Source organism: Macaca fascicularis, chromosome 7, assembly GCF_037993035.2.
Source record: "Macaca fascicularis isolate 582-1 chromosome 7, T2T-MFA8v1.1".
NCBI lineage: Eukaryota > Metazoa > Chordata > Mammalia > Primates > Cercopithecidae > Macaca > Macaca fascicularis.
The window spans coordinates 173,929,569-173,946,048 of NC_088381.1; the positions used below are offsets into that span (position 1 = coordinate 173,929,569).

Sequence of the window (16,480 nt, forward strand, 5' to 3'; positions counted from 1 at the left end):
AAGTTTGATTGACTGAAGACTTCTTCTTTCAACTTGTCAAAGTCATTCTCTGTCCAGCTTTGTTCCATTGCTGGCGATGAGCTGCATTCCTTTGGAGGGGGAGATGTGCTCTGATTTTTTAAATTTTCAGCTTTTCTGCACTGCTTTTTCCTCATCTTTGTGGTTTTATCTGCCTTTGGTCTTTGATGATGGTGACATACTGATGGGGTTTTGGTGTGGGTGTCCTTTCTGTTAGTTTTCCTTCTAACAGTCAGGACCCTCAGCTGCAGGTCTGTTGGAGCTTGCTTGAGGTCCACTGCAGACCCTGTTTGCCTGGGTATCAGCAGCAGAGGCTGCAGAAGATAGAATATTGCTGTACAGCAAGTGTTGATGTCTGATTCTTGCTCTGGAAGCTTCGTCTCAGAGGTGTACCCAGCCGTGTGAGGTGTGACGTGTCAGTGTGCACCTAGTGGGGGATGTCTCCCAGTTTGGCTACTCAGGGGTCAGGGACCCACTTGAGCAGGCAGTTCATCTGTTCTCAGATCTCAGCCTCCATGCTGGGAGAACCACTGTTCTCTTCAAAGCTGTCAGACAGGGACATTTACATCTGCAGATATTTCTGCTGGTTTTTGTTTAGTTATGTCCTGTCCCCAGAGGTAGAGTTTACAGAGGTAGGCAGGCCTCCTTGAGCTGAGGTGGGCTCCACTCAGTTTGAGCTTCCCAGTGGCTTTGTTTACCTACTTAAGCCTCAGCAATGGTGGCCGCCCCTCCCACAGCTTCGCTGCCGCTTTGCAGTTAGATCTCAGACTGCTGTGCTAGCAATCAGGGAGGCTCCATGGGCGTTGGACTGTCCAGGCCAGGCGTGGGATATAATATCCTGGTGTGCTGTTTGCTAAGATCCTTGGTAAAGCACAGTATTGGGGGGGAGTTACCTGATTTTCCAGGTGTTGTGTCTCAGTTTCCCTTGGCTAAGAAAAGGAATTCCCTTCCCCATTGCGCTTCCCAGGTGAGGCGATGCCTCACCCTGCTTCAGCTCTCGCTTGTTGGAGTGCACCCACTGACCAGCACTGACTGTCTGACATGCTGCAGTGAGACGAACCCGGTACCTCAGTTGAAAATGCAGAAATCACCTGTCTCCTGTGTCACTCACGCTGGGAGCTGGAGGCTGGAGCTCTTCCTATTTGGCCATCTTGGGTGCCCCTGGGATTGTTTTTTTCTTGCTGATTTGTTTGAGTTTGTTGTAGATTCTGGATATTAGTCCTTTGTCAGATGTATAGATTGTGAAGATTTTCTCTCACTCTGTGGGTTGTCTGTTTATTCTGCTGACTGTTCCTTTTGCCATGCAGAAGCTCTTTGGTTTAATTATGTCCCAGCTCTTTATCTTTGTTTTTATTGCATTTGCTTTTGGGTTCTTGGTCATGAAGTCCTTGCCTAAGCCAATGTCTGGAAGGGGTTTTCCAATGTTATTGGAAATTTTTGTAGTTTCTAGAATTTTAATAGTTTCAAGTCTTAGATTTAAGTCTTTGATCCATCTTGAGTTGATTTTTGTATAAGGTGAGAGATGAGGATCCAGTTTCATTCTCCTACATGTGGCTAGCCAATTATCCCAGCACCATTTTTTGAATAGGGTGTCCTTTCCCCACTTTGTGTTTTTGTTTGCTTTGTCAAAGATCAGTTGACTGTAAGTATTTGGGTTTATTTCTGGGTTCTCTGTTCTGTTCCATTGGTCTATTTGCCTATTTTTAAACCAGTACCATGCTGTTTTGGTGACTATGGCCTCACAGTATGGTTTGGAATACAGCTGTGTGATGCCTCCAGATTTGTTCTTTTTGCTCAGTCTTGCCTTGGTTATGCAGACTGTTTTTTGGAAATGAATTTGAATTTTTTTTTTTGAGACAGGTTCTCATTCTTTGGGCCAGACTAGGATACAATGGCACAATTTAGGCTCACTGCAAATCTTCCAGGTTCAAGTGATTCTCCTGCCTCAGCCTTCTGAGTAGCTGGAATTACAGGCGCATGCCACCACACCTGGATAGTTTTTGTATTTTTAGTAGAGATGGGGTTTCACCATGTTGGCCAGGCTGGTCTTGAACTCCTGACCTCAAGAGATCCTACTGCCTTGGCCTCCCAAAGTGCTGGGATTACAGGCATGAGCCACCGTGCCTGGCCTCCATATGAATTTTAGAATTGGTTTTTCTAATTCTGTGAAGAATGATGGTGGTATTTTGATAGGGATTGCATTGAATTTGTAGATTGCTTTTGGCAGTGTGGTAATTTTCACAATATTGATTCTACCCATCCATGAACGTGGTATGTGTTTCCATTTGTTTGTGTCATCTATGATTTCTTTCAGCAGTGTTTTGTAGTTTTCCTTGTAGAGATCTTTCCCTTCCTTGGTTAGGTATATTCCTAAGTATTCCTTTTTTTTTTTTTTTTTTTGGTGGCTATTGTAAAAGGGGTTGAGTTCTTGATTTGATTCTCTGCTTAATTGCTGTTAATGTATAGAATAGTTACTGATTTGTGTACATTAATCTTCTATCCAGAAACTTTGCTGAATTTTTTTTCAGTCCTAGGAGCTTTCTGGAAGAGTCTTTAGGGTTTTCCAGGTAAACAATCATATCATCAGTAGTGACAGTTTGACTTCCTCTTTATTAATTTGAATGCCCTTTATTTCTTTCCCTTGTTTGATTGCTCTGGCTAGGACTTCTAATACTATGTCCAATACTATGTTGAAGAGGAGTGGTGACAGTGGGCATCCTTGTCTTTTTCCAGTTCTCAGAGGGAATGCTTTCAACTTTTCCCCATTCAGAATTATGTTGGCTGTGGGTTTGTCATGGATAGCTTTTTTTACATTGAGGTATGTCTCTTGGTATGTCAATTTTGCTGAGAGTTTTAATCATAAAGCTATGCTGGATTTTGTCAAATGCTGTTTCTGCATCTATTGAGATGATCATGTGATTTTTGTTTTTAATTCTGTTTATGTAGTGTATCACATTTACTGACTTGCATATGTCAAACCATCCCTGCATCCCTGGTATGAAATCCACTTGATCATGGTGGATTATCTTTTTGATATGTTGTTGGACTTGGTTAGCTAGCATTTTGTTAAGGATTTTAGCATCTGTGTTCATCAAGGATATTGGTCTGTAGTTTTCTTTTTTGGTTATGTCCTTTCCTGATTTTGGTATTAGGGTGATGCTGGCTTCATAGAATGAATTAGGGAGGCTTCCCACTTTCTCTATCTTGTGGAATAGCTCCAATAGGATTGGTACCAATTCTTTGAATGTCTGGTAGAATTCTACTGTGAATCTGGTCCTGGACTTTTTACGTTGCTGGTAATTTTAAAATTACCATTTCAATCTCACTGCTTGTTATTGGTCTCTTCAGGGCATACAATTCTTCCTGATTTAAGCTAGGAGGGTTGTATTTTTCTAGGAATTTATCCATCTCTTCTAGGTGTTCTAGTTTATGTGCATAGAGGTGTTCATAGTAGCCTTGAATGATCTTTTGTATTTCTGTGTTGTCAGTTGTAATATTTCCTGTTTCATTTCCTATTGAGGTGATTTGGACTTTCTTCTTTTCTTCGTTAATCTTGCTAATGGTCTATCAATTTTATTTATCTTTTCAAAGAACCAGCTTTCTGTTTCTTTTATCTTTTGTATTTTTTTTGTCTCAATTTCCTTTAGGTTTGCTCTGATCTTGATTATTTCCTTTCTTCTGCTGAGTTTGGATTTGGTTTGTTCTTATTTCTCTAGTTCCATGAGTTGTGACCTTAGAATGTCAGTTTGGGCTTTTTCAGTCTTTTTGACATAGGCATTTAGGGGTATGACCTTTCCTCTTAGCACCGCCTTTGCTGTATTCCAGAGGTTTTGACTGGTTGTGTCGCTGTTGTCATTCGGTTCCTTTTGGAATTGATTTCCTATCATGCGGTCACATTCTATTCAACAGCGTATGGAACATTCTCCTAGACAGACTGTACGATAGGCCACAAAACAAGCCTCAATAAATTTAAGAAAATTGAAATGATATCAAGCACTCTCTCAGACCACGGTGGAATAAAACTGGAAATCAACTGCAAAAGGAACCTTCAAAACCATGCACATACATGGAAATTTAAATAACCTGCTCTTGAATGATTATTGGGTCAAAAACGAAATCAAGATGGAAATTAAAGAAATTTTCGAACCGAAAGTACCGGGTAACCTATAAAGGAAAACCTGTCAGATTAATAGCAGGTTTCTCAACAGAAACACTACAAGCTAGAAGAGATTGGGGCCCTATCTTCATCTTCCTCAAACAGAACAATTATCAGCTGAGAATCTTGTATCCAGTGAAACTAAGCATGTGGTGCGTTTGTCTCACAGCTGTTAAGATTCTTTCCTTCATCTTAACTTTAGGTAACCTGATGACAATGTGCCTAGGTTTTGTAGATTGCTTGCTTTAGTTTTAGTTTTAAAGTTCTTTTTGTGATGAATTTTCCCGGTGTTCTTTGTGCCTCTTGTATTTGGATGTCTAGGTCTCTCACAAGATCGTGGAAGTTTTCCTTAATTATTCCCCCAGATACGTTTTCTAAACTTTTATATTTCTCTTCTTCCTCAGGAACACTAATTATTCTTAGGTTTGTTCATTTAACATAATCCTGGACTTCTTGGAGGCTTCGTTCATATTTTCTTATTCTTTTTTCTTTGTCTTTGTTGGATTGGGTTAATTCAAAGATGTTGTCTTCAGGCTCTGAATTTCTTTCTTCTACTTGTTCAATTCTATTGCTGAGACTTTCCAGAGCATTTTGCATTTCTATAAATGTGTCCAATGTTTCCTGAAGTTTTTATTGTTTTTTCTTTATGCTATCTATTTCCTTGAACATTTCTCCCTTCATTTCTTGTATTTTTTTTTTTTAATTTCCTTGCATTGGGCTTTGTATTGATGTAGTGCCTCCATGATTAGCTTAATAACCAACCTCCTGAATTCTTTTTTAGGTAAATCAGGGATTTCTTCTTGGTTTGGATCCATTGCTGGTGAGCTAGTGTAATTTGTTGGGGGCGTTAAAGAGCTTTGTTTTGTCATATTACCAGAGCTGGTTTTCTGGCTCCTTCTCATTTGAGTAGGTTCTGTCTGAGGGAAGGTCTAGGACTGAAGGCTGTTGTTCAGATTCTTTTGTCCCACGGGGTGTTCCCTTAATGTAGCCCTCTCCCCCGTTTCCTATGGATGTGGCTTCCTGAGAGCCGAGCTGTAGTGATTGTCAACTCTCTTCTGGGTCTAGCCACCCAGCAAGTCTACCAGGCTCCAGGCTGGTACTGGGGGTTGTCTGCACAGAGTCCTGTGATGTGAAACGTCTGTGTGTTTCTCAGCCATGCATACCAGCAACTGTCCCAATGGAGGTGGCAGGGGTGTGAAATGGACTCCATGAGGAGTCCATTAGCTTTAGTGGTTTAATGCTCTATTTTTGTGCTGGTTGGCCTCTTGCTGGGAAATGGCGTTTTCCAGAGAGCATCAGTTGTGGTAGTATGGAGAGGAACCAGCGGTGGGTGGGGCCCTAGAACTCCTAAGAGTATATGCCCTTTGTCTTCAACTACCAGGATGGGTAGGGAAGGACCATCAGATGCAGGCAGGGCTAGGTGTGTCTGAGCTCACAGAGTCTCCTTGGATGGGTCTTGCTGCGGCTGCTTTGGGGGATGGCTGTGAGGTTCCCAGGTCAATGAGTTGTGAACCTAGGAGGATTATGACTGCCTCTGCTGAGTCATGGAGGTTGTCAGGGAAGTGGGGAAAGCTGGCAGTCACAGGCCTCACCCAGCTCCCATGCAATCCGAAGGGTGGGTCTCACTCACACCATGCCCCTTGCCAACAGCACCGAGTCTGTTTCCAGGCATTGCGCAAGCAAGCAGAGAACTTGCCCCAGGCTACCTGCTTCCCAGCTCTGAAAGAACAGGACTTTGTTCCTCCACTGGTGGAGTCTGCACTCCGGATTCGTGCCCTCCCCTGAGTTCAGCTAGAGACTTCCTTCTCCCTGTGACATTTTCCCTGTGCCTCTGGCCACCCTCCCAAAGTATTCATATGGTGCCAAGCAGGAATGTCCCTCTTGGGGACCTAGCAAGCTCCCAGGGCCTTTCCTGCTGCTCCCTCTACTCCTGTATTTCACTTGACTTTCTAAATTGACTCAGCTCCAGGTAAGGTTGGACCTTCAGTTTCTCTAGTGAGGGTGTGTGTGCAGGACGGAGGATCTCCCATTCCCACTTCCACTGTTTGGGCACTCACAGTATTTGGGGTGTCTCCGGGTCCTGCAGGAGCAGCGTGCTTCCTTCAGATGGTCTGTGGGTCCTCTTGGGATTCCTGATTTATTCCTGCAGTTGTTCTGGAGCTAAAATTCATGACGCGAGCCTCCACATGTGCTCTGTCCGTCCCAGTCGGAGCTGCAATCTAGCCCTGCCTCCTGTCCACCATGATGGTCTCTCCCCCTTCATTCTTTTTTAATGGCTGTGGAGTTTTCCACTGAGTGTTCTGTGGTTCATTGAAACAATTTCCCCACTGATGGGCCTTTAGTTTGTTTTCAGGTCTTTATGCTGCAAAGGGTATTATTGTCCATATACCTTAAAGTTACTTGCTCAACTCTATTTGTAGATTAAATTCAGTTCCACGTGGCTGGGGAGGCCTTGGGAAACACAATCGTGGTGGAAGGGGAGCAGGTATGTCTTACATGGCGGCAGATGAGAGTGGTTCTTTTCTATCTTGTTTTTAGGTTTTTCTTAAATCTGTGCTTTGAAACAACCTTTAAACAAACTCCAAATTAGATAATTATTTTTTGAAATAAAAATAATTTATAAATGCCTTTCTTATAATTTTTAAAAATAAAAAACATCTTTTTTTGTGGTATACTTTGTAGACAGAATTATATATATTAATTAGAATTTTAACTCTTAGTAACCTGCATCATGTCACACCAAGGATGTGACACCGTGTCAAGCACATCACGCATGTCACACCACATCACATCCTGTCACACCAGAGATGTCACACTCCATCCCACCACATCACATTACGTCACACCCATCAAACGACATCATGCCCCATCACACCAGGGATTTATGCCACATCACATTATGTCACACCACAACACACCCCATCACACCAAGAATGTTGCACATCATCACACCACGTCACATTACGTCATCCCCAACAAACGACATCACACCCATTCACACCAGGGATGTCACCCACCATCACATTATGTCAAACCACATCACATCATGTCACACCACACCACATCACACTATGTCACACTGTTACACTGCATCACACCACATTACACCAGGGATGTCACACCCTGTCCCATCACATCACATCATGTCACACCATACCACATCATCCCATATTATACCCCATCATGCCATGGATGTCATACCCCATCACACTACCTCACACACATCACACCAGGGATGTCACAGTCTGTCACACCACATCACACTATGTCACACCACATCACACCAGGGATGTCACAGTGTCATAGGACATCACACCACATCACACCATACCACTTTACACCATATCATACCCTATCATACCAGGGATGTCATACCTGAACCCACTATGTCACACCACATCACGCCATGTCCAACCATGTAACATCACACCACGTCACACCAGGGACGTTACACCATGTCACACTACATCACACAACGTCACACCAGGGATGTCACACTCTGTCATACCACATCATAGCACATCACACCATGTCCTGTCACATCACGCCACATTACACCCTGTCACACCAGGGACATCACACCACGTCACACCATGTCATGTTACATCACGGCATGGATGGCTGGGGGGTGTGCGGGGGCCGCCAACAGTGCAGCCTTTCTGGAGAGTTGAGGGGGTGTCTTGGGGCTGGCCATGGTGTTCCTACAGGAGGGCTGTTCCAGGAGGGCCGGCCCTCTGGAGGATGCTCAGTCCCAGGTAGAAAGTGGGAGGTAGGGCCCGGGTGCCTCAGGGAGGGGCCCAATTTCCCCAGGGAACCTGTTCCAGGTGACAGGCCCTGCACTGGGCAGGAGCTGCATGGAGCATTTGCTTCTTCCCAACTCGGCCTGCTCAGGGCACGGAATGACGCAGCGCCCAGCACTGTCCTGGGTTTCCTTTCCTTAGCCTGGCCAGGCCGTCTGTCATCAGATGGTGGACTGGAGCCCACCCCACCAGAGCACCTGCTTGAAGGGCAGAGTGTGGAGACCTGTCCAGCAGGGTCCCTGCAGGCTGGCTCGTTCTCTGGGCAAAGCTCTCCTGCATCTCTGGGACGCCATCCTTGGGCTTCGGATAGAGCCGGTGAGGCAGCAGCTGCCCGCCCTGACCCCAGGTGCTGTCTCCCTCACCCCCTCGCGGCTGCAGCAGTGTGTCCTGGGAGTTAAAGGGCTGGGCTTCAGCACCCGGTTCAGGCCAGGCCCCCTGGAGCCCACCCTCCAGCGGTGAGGCCTCCCACGGCACCGCAGGGCCTGGAGTCTGGGGATTTCACCCCAACTCTGTGTTTGGTGCAGCTCCTGCTGCTCGATGCCACACCAACGAATCCAACCACTCCCCTTTTCCTGGGTGAGATGGTCTCTCTCCTGCCACAGGAAACTCCGATGGCATTTCCCAGCCCAGCCACCGCAGCCACCTCGGTAACAAGACCATGTCCTTGACTGAGTTCCAGCCAGGCTCCTTGGAGCCTCTCCACTCGGCCTCAGCTTTGGCTCGTAAAGACTTGAGCAGACACTAACAGTGTCTAACAGCTTCTGGCCGCACCCCTAGGCCGACCCCTGCCCCGTCAACACCTGCGTGAGAAAGCTCCGTGCACCAGAACTGACTGACTGCTCCAACCCCGACCTCCCTTTCTCAGGGCGTCTGCTGAAAGGGCTGCAACCACACGTCCTTCTGTCCGTTCCCGATGTCTGTGCATTTCCTGTGACCCAGGAGGGTCTTTCTCGGGACCTGAGAGCCACTCCCTGAAGTGTCCCCATTGGGAAGATGGGCCGGTGTCTCCAGGCTCTGGGAGGACAGAATCCTGACCTCAACAGTGGCCGGCGTGGACACAGCGGGCCCCATCCCAGGGACGCTGACCAGCGCTGGGCAACTTTTCCCTTCCCCGACGCCTGAGCCCCGAGCACCCTCGCTGCTCCCCGTACCGTCTCCCTTTACAAGGCTGTCGCCTCTGCACAGATGGAGGTGAGTTCAGGTCTTGCCGGACTCTTTCTTCTGTTGCAATAGTTATTTCTGTTGAAAATAGGTCCTTGCTACATGACCTAGTGCCCAGCTTTATCTTTGAAAATGCCTGTCTCCACCTCTGCCTCTCCTGCCTGGTCCTTGTTTCTGGCACCCAACGTGTCTCTTATGGGCTGAATCTTACCCCGGAATGAATCACACCAGGTTTCACCCATACCTGATCAAGGTGATATTTTGATGAGATTTCAGGCTGAGAATTGATGCTGAAAGGGCTAAGTTTGGGGGATGCTGAGATTAGGATGAATGTATTTTTCATGTGAGAAAAACATGAATTTTGGGGGGCCAGAGTATGGACTGTTATGAGTTACATTGTGACCCCTACAAATTCATATATTGAAGTCTTAATCCCCGGCCTCGCAATGTGACTGTATTTGGAGATGGGGTCTTTACAGAGGTCATTACATTCCTATGAGGTGAATCTAATCTGATGTGTGTTCTTCTGAGAAGAGAAGCTTAGGACACAGGCACACAGAGGGATGGCCATGTGAGGACCCAGGGAGGAGACGGTGTGTATAAGCCAAGGAGAGAGGGCTTGAGAGAAACCAGCCCTGCCTGCATCCCTATCTCAGATTCCTGGTCTCTAGGCCTGGGAGGATCCAGGTCTGCGGTGCGAGCCGCCCCTCTGTGGTCCTGAGCTGACTCACACAGATCTGACACCCACCTCTTGATTCTGGAAGGCCCTCTGTGTGGCTCTGCCTGGCCAGTCTGAGCCAGCTCCCAGGCCCCAACCCAGCTTGTCCTGGAAGCCCTGCCCCATGCAGAGTGACCAGGGCAGGCAGCACCGTGCCCAGCAGGAGGAGAAACTGCATCCACGTAGGCAAGAGGAGAAGCCCCGGGGTCCATGTAGTGACAGGGGCCAGGGAGGGCCGCGTGGGCAGTGCGTGTGGCCGAGGCGGGGGGCGTGTGCAGGGAGCCCCCGAGGTGCAGCTCGACCAGCTGCCTCCTGACTCTGCTTTGCACCGGGCGCAGGACGCGCGTGAACACAGGAAGGCTGCTCCCATCACAAAGTACAAGACTTTAAAAAGATATTTTATTGTCATCAAAAACGAGAAACATTAAAGACAATTAATGAGCTTTAGAAAATTTAAAAGAAGAAAAAAGCTACCAAAGCTGAAATCGTGGCACCTCCTTCCAGTGAGCCCGGGAGTCCTCCCTGACGGCCGAGGCAGGCGCTTGCCGCGCTCCTGCTCGTGCCTCCCTTCCTGTCTGCAGACTCTGCGTGACATTCACCGAACGGCGTGACGCGGGCAGCAGAGCGTGGGAGCCTCTGTCCAGCAGTCGTGGCCGGCAGCCCCGCTCTCCCCAGGCCGCGGGCACCCTCTTTGCAGTCTCGCCTCCAGCTCCTGCCCCAGAGTGGCTGCTTGTTCCTGCTGCACGTGACTTGGGGCTGGACTTAAGCCTCTGTGATGAGTTCCGCCGTGTTCACGCTCCTGGCTCTCCTGGTGTCCCTCCACCTCTCTCCCCAGTGCTCTGGGGCCGCCTCTGTCCTCAGGACCCACCAAGGCTGAGTCTTGCCTGCCTGGGACCTGGTCACCAGGCCTCCTCTGGCAGACCTGTCTGGGCAGATGCCCACCCCTTTCTTGGGCTGTCCTCACCCTTGCCCTGTAGGGCTCCTGCAGCAGCCACGTGGCCCAGGCTCTTCTCTGAGTGATCTTGGCGGAGTGGAGTGGGTGGGAGGTGGCCGTGTCCTGGGCCTGGCCCTGGTCCCGGTCCCTCCTCTCCCAGTGCAGACTCTGGGGCTGGCTGTCCCTGTGGGTCGAGTTCCACCCAAGAATCCAGCAGCGTGGGCAGGCAGCCAAGGGGTGGTGCTGGCACCGAGACCCTGTTCCATGGGAGGCTTCTTCCCAGGAGCCGGAGAGCAGCATGCGTGGCTTGAAATAAGAACAACCTCATTCCTCATGTCAGGAGTTCCAAGGAGTGCAGAATGGAGGCGGCTGGCTGCGGGCTGGGAGGAAGGCCGTCTGACTGAGCCTTCGCAGCTCTCCGAAGCCTCCCCAACAGGGCCTGATGGTGCTGTGGCTTCCCCGCCTTGGTGGCTGATGCTCCCACTCACCATGTGGAAACCACACCTGTGTTCAGGAGGCTGGCGTGGACGGGGGTGGCTCCAGGGCCAGCTCCTGCCTGGGTGGGCGCCTGGTATGCCGGCCGCTGCCTCCTTTTGTGTGAGCACCTGGCAGGCCAGAGGGTAGGAATGTCCTGCTGAGGGGACACCTGGCCCCCAGTGCCCTGCATGCACCAAGCAGTGGAGGTCTGGGGTAGACCTGCTATGCACAGGGTCTGGAAGGGGGGCGTGTCAGGGGTCAGAGGGTGACTGAGAGGCCAGAGAGCCATGGGGTTGAGGGTGGTGAGGTCAGGGGGCAGGTGTGGCCTGGGTGGTGGCTAAGCATGGCCCATGACTCCTGAGTGGGGTCTGGGTGGCCCTGGACACCCCACAGAGGGTGACCCTAGGCCCCCTGCCCAATCATGTTCCTGTAGTCGGGGATGATGGTCTGTTTCAGGTCCACCACCGAGGAGAAGATCCACTTCACCTGTAGGCAAGGCACAGCACAGGGGTGAGTGAGGCCACGGCCTTGCCCCCGGGGGCCCACCCATCCCTCAGGCTACCCAGGCCACAGCCCTGCCCCCGAGGCCCATCCGCCCTTCAGGGCACCCAGTTGCCAGAGCCACACCACTGCCTACTCTGAGGGTTGGACATGGAGAGCAGAGCCAGGGCACCGACATCATGTGGACAATACGGAAGACAGTGTCAGGGACAGCGTGGGGACAGCGTCAGGGACAGGTAGAGACAGCCTGGGGGACAGTGTCAGGGACAGGTGGAGATTACACTGGGGACAGTGTCGGGGACAGGTGGGGACAGCCTGGGGGACAGCGTCAGGGACAGGTAGAGACAGCATGGGGGACAGTGCCAGAGACAGGTGGAGATTACACTGGGGACAGTGTCAGGGACAGGCAGAGACACCATGGGGGACAGTGTCGGGGACAGGTGGGGACAGCCTGGGGGACAGTGTCAGGGACAGGTGGAGACAGTGTGGGGGAGAATGTCAGAGACAGGTGAGGACAGCATGGAGGAGAGTGTCGGGGACAGGCTGGGACATCGTGGGGGACAGTGTTGCGTACAGGAGGCAACAGCGTGGGGGACAGTGTCAGGAACAGGTGGAGACACTGTGGGGGAGAGTGTCAGAGACAGGTGAGGACAGTGTGGAGGAGAGTGTTGGGGACAGGTAGGGACAGCATGGGGGACAATGTCAGGGACAGGTGGAGACAGTGTGGGGGAGAGTGTCAGGTGAGGACAGCATGGAGGAGAGTGTCGGGGACAGGTGGGGACCGTGTGGGGGACAGTGTTGCATATAGGAGGGGACAGCGTGGGGGATAGTGTCAGGGACTGTAGGTGACAGAATGGGAGACAGTGTCAGGGATTGTAGGGGACGGAGTGGGAGACAGTGTCAGGGACAGGTGGAGACTGTGTGGGGGACAGGTGGGGACAGCATGGGTGACAGTGTTGGGGATAGGAGGGGACAGGAGGAAACAGCGTGTGGGACATTGTTGGGGATGGGGGACAGTGTGGGGGACAGTGGGGACAGGTGGGGACAGCATGGGGGACAGTGTAGGGGACAGGTGGGGACAGGAGGGGACAGCATGGGGGATAGTGTCAGAGGGACAGGTGGGGACAGTGTGGGGGACAGTGTTGGGGACAGATGGGGACAGCATGGGGGACAGTGTTGGGGACAGGTGGGGACAGTGTGGGGGACAGTGTTGGGGACAGGAGGAGACAGCATGGGGGACAGTGTTGGGGACAGGTGGGGACAGTGTGGGGGACACTGTCAGGGAGAGGAGGGGACAGTGTTGGGGACAGGTGGGGACAGCATGGGGGACAGTGTTGGGGACAGCATGGGGGACAGTGTCAGGGATTTTAGGGGACAGAGTGGGAGACAGTGTCAGGGATAGGTGGAGACTGTGTGGGGGACAGGTGGGGACAGCATGGGGGACAGTGTTGGGGATAGGAGGGGACAGGAGGAAACAGCGTGGGGGACATTGTCAGGGATGGGGGACAGTGTGGGGGACAGTGGGGACAGGTGGGGACAGTGTGGGGGACACAGGGAGAGGAGGGGACAGTGTTGGGGACAGGTGGGGACAGCATGGGGGACAGTGTTGGGGACAGCATGGGGGACAGTGTCGGGGACAGGTGGGGACAGTGTGGGGGACACTATCAGGGAGAGGAGGGAACAGCATGGGGGACAGTGTTGGGGACAGGTAGGGACAGCATGGGGGACAGTGTCAGAGACCGGGGACAGTGTGGGGGACAGCATCAGGGAGACAGTGTGGGGGATAGTATTGGGGACAGGTGGGGACAGCATGGGGGACAGTGTCAGGGATAGGAGGAGACAGGAGAAGATAGCATGGGGACAGTGTCAGGGACAGGAGGAAACAGCGTGGGGACAGTGTTGGGGACAGGTGGGGATAGTGTGGCCTACAGTGTCTGGGACTGGTGGGCACAGTGTGTTGGACAGGGTTGGGGACAGGTGGGGAGAGCATGGGGGATAGTGTTGCGGATAGGTGGGGACAGTGTGGGGGACAGCATCAGGGAAAGGTGGGGACAGCATGGGGGACAGTGTCAGGGACAGGTGGGGACAGCATGGGGGACAGTGTCAGGGATGACGGACAGCATCAGGGACATGTGGAGACAGCATGGGGGACACTGTTGGACAGGTGGGTACAGCCTGGGGCACAGTGTCAGAGACAGCTGGGGACACAGTGGGGGACAATGTCATGGACAGTTTATGACAGTGTGGGGGACAGTGTCAGGGACAGATGGGGACAGCATAGGGGACAGTATCAGGGACAGGTGGGGACAGCATGGGGGACAGTGTCAGGGACAGGTGGAGACAGCCTGGGGGACACTGTTGGACAGGTGGGGACAGCGTGGGGGACAGTGCCAGGGACCGTTTGTGAGACAGTGGGGGACAGCGTCAGGGACAGGTGGGGACAGCCTGTGGGAGAGTGTAGGAGACAGTTTGTGACAGCATGGGGGACAGTATCAGGGACAGGTGGGGACAGCATGGGGGACAGTGTCAGGGACAGGTGGAGACAGCCTGGGGGACACTGTTAGACAGGTGGGGACTACGTGGCGGACAGTGCCAGGGACAGTTTGAGAGACTGGGGGACAGTGTCAGGGACAGTTTGTGACAGCATGGGGGACAGTGTCAGGGACAGCTGGGGACAACGTGCGGCCGACCTTGAAGAAGGTGACGGTGGCACTGTAGCACACGCTTAGCAGGAAGAGTGTGATGAAGATGGTGATGGTCGTCCACAGCCCGTCCAGCTCCCCGTCCTGTGCCTCCACACAGCTCTCCTCCAGTTGCAGCTCTGGACAGGAAGGGGGTGGTCAGTGCCGTGTCCCGCTGGGCTCGGGCCTCTGGGGGCGATTCCCTCTGTGGCGGGGCCCAGGATGTAGGGCCCGGCCGGGATGGGCCAACAGTGTCCTGAGGTCAGCTCCCCGCAGCTGCCCGCCCTGTGCACCAGCTTTGGCCCCGGGGCTCCGCCAGACACCCGGCCCTAGATAGCGACCCGGCCCTCAGCAGGGCCCACTCCCCATCTCCCGTGTCCCTCCCTGAGGCCCAGAGGGCAGGAGGATGGTGAAGCCCACCCCTCAGGTGACCCCAGCTGCAGGGAAGGGCGGTCAGAGCCAGGGACGCGATGTGGCGTGGGTTCCCCTGTGTGTGGGGGCCTGTGTGTGTGCAGCGGCTGCAGGGTCTCTGCTGTGAGAGGAGGGCTGGGTTTGTGTGAGCTGGTCAGCGTGTGGACAAGCTGCTGAGTGGCTCGTGGGCCTTGAGGTGCTGCGTGGGGCTCGTGGGGGCCTGTGTCCGCGGAGTGTTCACGTGTGCGGGGACCTTGCTGTGGTCTGGGTGCTGTGCAGGTCGCCCATGTGAGGCTCTGTGTGCGAGGCGTGTGCGTGTGTGTGTGTGTGGTGGCTGTGTGGCTGGCCAACTTCAGTGCGGGGTTTAATGGGTCTGGGCTGAGTGTGTGTGTGGGCATCTGGACCAGTCCCTCCACAGGGCCCGAGAGTGCATGTCCCCAGGAGTCGGTTATGTCCCCATGCGAGTGTAAGACTGGGCAGGGCTGCCAGGGGTTAGTGCCGTGGGGGCAGATGGGTGAGGGAGGGCCTGTCCCTACGCACATGGACTAGGTATGCCCCCGAGTGGGCAGGGGGTCTGAGGACAGGGAGCTCACAGATCAGGACAGTCTCCTACAGAGGCAGGGGCTGTGTGCCTGTCCCCAGGGGGCTCCTAGGCTTCTGGTGGCCCAGCCCAGGGCAGCTGCTGCTAGAGGGAGGGCCTCGCTGGCAAAGCCCCCAGCCCCACCGAGGGCGGCCCCTGGCTGAGCCCCACCCTAGGTGGCCCAGGCACACGTGCACAGCCTGGGCCAGTGTGGGGTCAGTGGGACCCGCTGTGCCTCCCTCGTGCCCCTCAGGCCTCAGACTTGGCCTGACCCGCGGAAAGAACCATCAGAGTCTCGCAGGGGCCCAGGGCAGCGCTGGGTGCTTTATTTCCATGCCGGGCGCCTGGGAAGTATGTACACGGGGTGCGGGCCAAGCATCCTCGTGCCACCCCGAGAGCCCGGGGGGCGGGGGCTTGCCGGGTGTCGCACTCATTTACCCGGAGACACGGAGAGGCTCTTCTGGGTGTAGTGGTTGTGCAGAGCCTCATGCATCACGGAGCATGAGAAGACGTTCCCCTGCTGCCACCTGCTCTTGTCCACGGTGAGCTTGCTGTAGAGGAAGTAGGAGCCGTCGGAGTCCAGCACGGGCGGGGTGGTCTTGTAGGTGTTCTCCGGCTGCCCGCTGCTCTCCCACTCCACGACGATGTCGCTGGGGTAGAAGCCTTTGACCAGGCAGGTCAGGCTGACCTGGTTCTTGGTCAGCTCCTCCCGGGACGGGGGCAGGGTGTACACCTGAGGCTCTCGGGGCTGCCCTGTAGGGACAGAGGTTGGCACAGCGGTCACTCCCAGGGCAGAGGGTGGGCCGAGCCGGCCTCTGTCCACATGGCCCTCGCGCCCCGCGGGTCCCACCTTTGTCTTTGGAGATGGTTTTCTGGATGGGGGCCGGGAGGGCTTTGTTGGAGACCTTGCACGTGTACTCCTTGCCGTTCAGCCAGTCCTGGTGCGTGACGGTGAGGACGCTGACCACACGATATGTGCTGTTGTACTGCGTCTCCCGTGGCTTCGTCTGGGCATGATGCACCTCCGCGCCATTTACGTACCA

General features: G+C 53.0%; 1 long non-coding RNA gene and 2 gene segments (V, D, J or C); 1 reads left to right on the top strand and 2 right to left on the bottom strand.

Moving 5' to 3' along the window:
- The window catches only part of LOC123574618 (immunoglobulin heavy constant gamma 1-like), a gene marked incomplete at its 5' end in the record, with an annotated part of 164,439 nt that overhangs the window by 54,306 nt on the left and 93,653 nt on the right, over window positions 1–16,480 (bottom strand).
- The window catches only part of LOC135971616 (uncharacterized), a 74,338-nt gene that overhangs the window by 12,955 nt on the left and 44,903 nt on the right, over window positions 1–16,480 (top strand). The gene's annotated exons all lie outside the window — the stretch shown is intronic.
- On the bottom strand, window positions 10,233–14,605 carry LOC135971580 (immunoglobulin heavy constant gamma 1-like; the record flags this gene model as incomplete). The annotated part of the segment is given in 2 exon segments: window positions 10,233–11,750; window positions 14,456–14,605. Coding segments are annotated over 2 exon segments (234 nt in total), but the record flags the coding sequence as incomplete, so codon positions are not given.